Below are 6,000 nucleotides of genomic sequence, written 5' to 3' on the forward strand. Positions count from 1 at the left end.
TTGGCTGATAGGAGAAAAATGAAAATCTCAAATTTTTCTGTCAAATACATTAGGGGAATCTGCAAATCACTCCCTTGGTCCCGTGTAAACAAGTTTCTCCACTCGAGCTAGTTTTTTTGGTTGAGTTAGGTCCTAAATCATAATTAAAAAGAGGGCTTGTTAGACCATAATAATTGTGTATTAAACCAATTTAATTAGATGATGTTGGATAGAGTTGAGGAAAAAATTATTCACTAACTTCCTATTCTTCAATTGGGTGGTTACGGATGTTAGGCCTGATTCTCGTTATTCTTATATCGTCCAAAACTAGCTAGTTTGTTCTCCAATTGAGTAGTTACTGATAGAAAATTGTAAAAATAGTAACCATGCTATCACTTACAGGGTGGTTGTATACAATATAATCAGCGTTTGTAAAAGTATTAAAAAAAATAATCACCACTTAAAAACACGACAAATTAGGAAAAAAGTCACATGAACTCTAAGAAAATTTGATTTGATGTATGTACTGTCATAAAGTTTTAAACTTATACAAGTAAAATACATTCATTGTGTTCTGATCACAAGCATGTGAAAAAATATCTTCGCCGTATGATACTTACTAGGCGTTTGGACATATTTTTTTTTAAAAAAAAATAGTTTTTGAAAAAACTCATCTTCAAAAAATCTCAAAAAACTTACAATTTTCATGGACAAACACATTTTTAAAACAAAAAATCGGAAAAAAAAATGTTATGGACAAACGTGTAGATATTCGAAATGTCATTTTTGAATTACTCGAGACCAATCATACTAATGTATCTAACACTTGCACCTTTTTGTTTTTTCTACTTTTTCCCCCGTTTTATTCTTCATTCTCAAAAGTATAGTCACCTATCAAACAAAAACTCTCCAATACAATTATTTTTTTATCGCTTCTTTAAGTTATAATTATGTTTCAATTACTTTATAAATGCTGATTATATTTCAATCGACAACTTTAAAAATTAATATCTGAAAAATCATCCAAGAAAATTCTAAGGGGTTGCTTCTGGAGTTTTGGATTTAAAAGATTATGCTGCTTATATTCTCGCTTCTAGCACATGTTTCTACCTTCCAAATCTCCTTTATATAATTTACTAAGTCATCATCGCGAAGATTGAATGAAAGTGACAAAGACAAAGATACTTAACATGACAAAATTACAAAAGTCAACTTTCTTACTTTTATCAATATATAATAATTCAATAGAAACTATATTATATACTATGTTTCAATTTATTTGAACATTTTCGGAGGTCAAATTGACAAAATTTTGATGGGAATTCAGATATAGATTCTTTAGTTTTTTTAAAATAAAAATTTACAAGTATTATATATAAGTTACAATAGTTAACAATTCAAAATATTTAAAAATTATTTTAAAAAATATACTCAAAGAAAACCTATATAGGTTTATTCTTTCTAAAATAGAGGGAGTAAGTATTTCTTAACTTCAAAAATCCTTCCGTCAACTATCCGAAATCATCCCGAGGCCCCCGGGACCTCAACCAAAGAAACCAACAAGTCACAAACCACTATCCAAACTTGTACTAATCCTTAAAACACCTAAAACAACATCGAAACCTCGAATTAACCAAGGATTTAAGCCTAAGAACTCTAAATTTTTGAAAATACGCTTTCGATCAAAAAGTCTATCAAACTTCGTCCGAATGACCTGAAATTTTGCACACACGCCACATTCAACCCTACAAAGCTACTCCAACTTCCGGAATTCCATTCTGACCCTCGAACCAAATCTCACTATCGGACCGAAAACTCCAAAAATTCAACTTTAGGCATTTCAAGCCTAAATTAACTACGGACCTCCAAAACACATCCGAACACGCCTCTAAGCCCCAAATCACCCCACGAAGCTAACAGAACCATCGGGTTTCCATTCCGAGTCCGTCTTCGCACTATTCCAACTACGGTCAACTTTCCAACACTTAAGCTCTCATTTAGGGACTAAGTGTCCCAAAACTCTCCAAAACTCAAAACTGAACATTCCGCCAAATCAAATTAGCAGAAATAAACTTGGGGAAAGCAGTTATTAGGGGATTGGGGCGTAAATTCTTAAGACGACCGGCCGGGTCGTCATAACTAAACCAACAGTGGGGGCAGCAACAAACCTGGCATACCAGCCACGGTCTTTATCATCCTCTGAGCTAACTAACACTCTCTTACTTCTCGCCACTAAAATGAAAATCCTATGACAGAAAAGCTTAGGGGAGTAGAGATGAATCAAATGGAAGAAAGCAAAAGGCAAATTAGCCAACCTTGTTAAATGCCTTAAACAAGCAATAACCCTCCACACAATGGGGAAAATCTGTCCTAAACAAACGTCGAAAAAACGACAGAATTCAATGATAACAGGATCAATGAGGGGGTTTAAAATTCAGCGTAAAGGGATATGTATACACAAAAGAAAACCCGGCCAAGTAAGATGTAATTCTTTGGTTCACATTAGGAATTATAATAAGGAAATCAGGTCTCCGCAATCCCTACGAACAACAGAGATCAGACCTTCGGTGATTTAAGAAGGATAAATATCAGCACGACCTAAAGAAGACATAGAAGAAAATTGGTTTATAATCGATTCTCTATTAGTGTAAAAAGATAGTTCAGCAGGGACAATTTCATCTACTAAAGGCTCATGAACGGGTTCATTAGAATCTTTACTTCTAGATGAAGGTCTATGGGAAAGAGAACCCCTAGTTCTAGAAGGAGGAGTAGAACTCACTAGAGGTAAAGAAGTACCCCGTATAGATGAAGACCCTAAACTATGTAGTCTTCCTCCTCTTCTGCTTCTAACAAGAGCAAGAGGAAGATCATCAACAATGGGGACTCTTCGAGGATTAAGGTTTGAAGAAGACATGGCAGTACGAGGAAGAAGAAAACAAGAGCGAATATTCTAAGATATGAAACTTTTTATGAGAAAGACAAAGACAAAAGCTATATTTATACTCAGAAGCAACTGTCAAAGAAAAAGGTGTAATGATGGAAACGTCATGATGGAAACTGTCGCTTCGTAATTGATGAAGCCGCAAAAAAGCCCTAAAAGACGATGAAAAGTTGCAGAACCAATTAGAAGATGCCACGCGTCACGACCATTAAATGGAAGTGACATATGAAGCGTCAGTTCCAGAGAAGGTATAATGGCGGCAAAAATACCCACTTTAATAAAATCACTTCCCAAATATTCTATTGATGAATAAATGGTAAGTGGGGGAACTATCTGTATTGGGAAAAATCAAGTTAATGTATCGAATTAATTATGTGGTGACATGTCATGACACGTGGAGTGGTAAAAGAATGATAGTTGGTGAAGAATAGTTGAAGAGGCACGAGCTTTAGCAGGCACAAGCAAAGATCCAAGAAATCCAAAAGGGATAGGTGCTCGAACCTCTTAATATTCTGAAGAGGCATCGGAAGAATGAACCTAAATAGCAAAAGGGGTATAGATACGTATTATTGGTAATTAATAGTCATTAATTACGGAAAATATTATAGAATCTGTATCGAAACAGTTACGATTGACAATTATAACGTTACATTAAATGTCATTAATTGTCCATAATGACACCATTATGAAAGGAGAAAAACGTATTACTTAGAAATAACTATAAAAGTGAGGAATGGACATTTGTAAGGGCACAAAATACTATTGGAATATACTGATTTACTTTGCTTTCCATTCAGCTATTATTTACACCAGTTATTTCTATTTCTACTTCATTATCAGTAACCCGAGTTCTTCTTAAAACAAGCTTTGACCGAAATTCAAATTTTTGGTTAAACATTTGTGTCATACAATCTACACGCGGTCTCTTCTATTTTATACTTATGTGAAAACATCTTACTAGGAATGTTATGAATAAATTTTAATTTGTGATAAAGCTCATCGTCCTAATAGCTTAACAGTAAAACAAAATGGGAATTCTAATCACGCATGCTAGTAAAAGCAAATTAAAGCAACATTTTTATTAGCTTCATGCTTAATGAACTGAATTACAAACTTACAACACAATAAGTTTACCACCAAAAAGATACACCTTACATATGAGCTATTCAAAATAGAAAAATGAGTACTCACAACAGAAACTCCGTTAAGGATAACAGTACGAAATGACTAGAATTTTGCAAGGGAAATAGCTTATAAAAATTCCTTTAGTTTCTAAAGGCGCAGTGTTTTCTGATTTCGCCTGCTTTCCCAGTAAGGACGCCAATTTTGCCCATCTTTATCATTGATTCTCCAAAATCCTTGAAGAAAGTGGATGCATAGGGATTTAGCTGGGACAAGACATAAGCTTTTGTTTGACTATCAGTAAGAAGGGCTGCATCAGATGCGAACAACCCTCTTCTTTTGCTAACCATGGTGTAATAGTCAGTGTCGAAACTCTTAAAACTTCCAGGGTCCATTTCGACGATGGTGGTCACATCTCCTGGCTTGCATTTGATCTTCAAACGACCTATGTAGTTCTGATCCATCTTTGGGTCTGTATCACCTTTGCCAGTGAAATTGTACATACGACTTGAGAAGGAAAAACAATGTGACATTCCAATAGTGTGTCCTCCTACGAATAAACAAGGAGAAAATAAGAGAATATAAATATATGTTATAGATTTTTGAGATTCTTGAATTAATGTAACTCTTCCACATGGAGTTGTTTCACAATAAAATATCAATTTTACCTGATAAAACAGCAAGGTCTTTTACATTTAAGCCCAAGGAGCCAAATGTTGTTTTAAGAGTAGTGAAGTTATCAAAAGGAGTTGGCAAATTCTTTAAGGCATCTAAGAGAATTGAAACTCTCCCATCTCTTCTTCCCAAGGGAACTGCCCAAGTTGGTCCATTAATCTGAAACAACCCATAATATATAATGTTCAAAGAAAAATTATATTTGAAATGCTAACAAATAGGACCAAATGTACTATAGTAATTAGTTACCAGTTCAACAGCATCACGGGCTGCTAAGGCTAAAATATCAGAGCAAGACACAATGCCAGGACACTCTTGCTCTAAAGCAGATTTAGCAGCATCAATTACTTGGAATCCCCTTAGGCTTTGGTTTGGAATTGCATCTTTCTCAGCTTGGTTACCTTTTGTTGAATTCAGTAGCACTGAACCATCACATCCCTGCATGATTAAATGATTTTTTTAGTGCATTACGTGAAAAATGTTTAAAAAAACATAGGAATATGATAAATAAGGCATAAAAACATGGTGATTACCCTAACAAAACAATCATGAAAATGCATTCTCAACAAAGGAGCAGCTAGGGTTGGAGCACGAGAAATGTAGTGAGCTGTTGTCTGTTTGACAATTGCTTCCACATTTGGACATGTTTTCTTGTAGAACCCTACTTCTACACCTTGGGAATTAGCAACCTCTATTATGCAAAAAATTTGAAGAATGAGAAATGAAAGAAACTTTAATGTTGCCATTATCTTTTTTGGACAAAGGATGATGAATATCTCAATGTACTTTCTTGCTTGAAGTGATGATTGGGACACTCAAATACATGTCCTTTAAATAGGAAGATGATTGCGATATAAAAATCCTTTAATTTGATTTGTTAAAGTTGGCCGAGCTGTAGTAATGGAAAGTTGATTTTAAAATTTAGTAGTTAGCACCTTCTAAGTGAAGCATTTTTTAATGTTATTATTGCTAATGTATGCGAAATGGACTGATTACCAGAAAACAAAACAACCAGAGAACAGAAAGGAGAAAGAGAACGACAAACTTCTATAATTTTTCTTGCCACTGTTGTATGGTTGATTTGTTACTATTCTGAAAGAAGATTCAGCAGACTATCAACCATGTCAACCATTCATGTTAGGGTTTACCGTGATTTTCTTACCATATTGGATTTTACCTTTCCGCGAAGATAGGGAAAAGAGTTTCCTATAATTGATTTTTGTTTTTCGTTAAAGGAAAATATAGATATTTCCCATATTTAACAGATCCTTACTTATAGGAAA

General features: G+C 34.3%; 1 protein-coding gene across 1 annotated transcript; it reads right to left on the reverse strand.

Moving 5' to 3' along the window:
* Positions 1-3,974: 3,974 nt before the first annotated feature.
* Positions 3,975-5,515, reverse strand: LOC107772308 (peroxidase 27-like). Its single transcript, XM_075218855.1, has 4 exons — positions 5,251-5,515; positions 4,967-5,155; positions 4,711-4,876; positions 3,975-4,592 (listed from the first exon to the last, which is right to left on the reverse strand). Exons 1-4 carry the CDS (start codon positions 5,461-5,463, stop codon positions 4,186-4,188), a joined length of 975 nt encoding a protein of 324 aa, XP_075074956.1. The 5' UTR covers positions 5,464-5,515; the 3' UTR covers positions 3,975-4,185.
* Between the last annotated feature and the right edge of the window lie 485 nt (positions 5,516-6,000).

Source organism: Nicotiana tabacum, chromosome 8 (assembly GCF_000715075.1).
Source record: "Nicotiana tabacum cultivar K326 chromosome 8, ASM71507v2, whole genome shotgun sequence".
In the NCBI taxonomy this organism is placed as follows: Eukaryota; Viridiplantae; Streptophyta; class Magnoliopsida; order Solanales; family Solanaceae; genus Nicotiana; species Nicotiana tabacum.

Excerpts from the sequence above, each read along its gene's own strand:
- LOC107772308 (XM_075218855.1), bottom strand. The coding sequence starts at position 5,463 with ATGGCAACATTAAAGTTTCTTTCATTTCTCATTCTTCAAATTTTTTGC. Across the intron at positions 5,156-5,250 it reads TTCATGATTGTTTTGTTAGG|GGATGTGATGGTTCAGTGCT; the intron begins GTAATCACCATG and ends TTAATCATGCAG. Across the intron at positions 4,877-4,966 it reads CCCGTGATGCTGTTGAACTG|ATTAATGGACCAACTTGGGC; the intron begins GTAACTAATTAC and ends GGGTTGTTTCAG.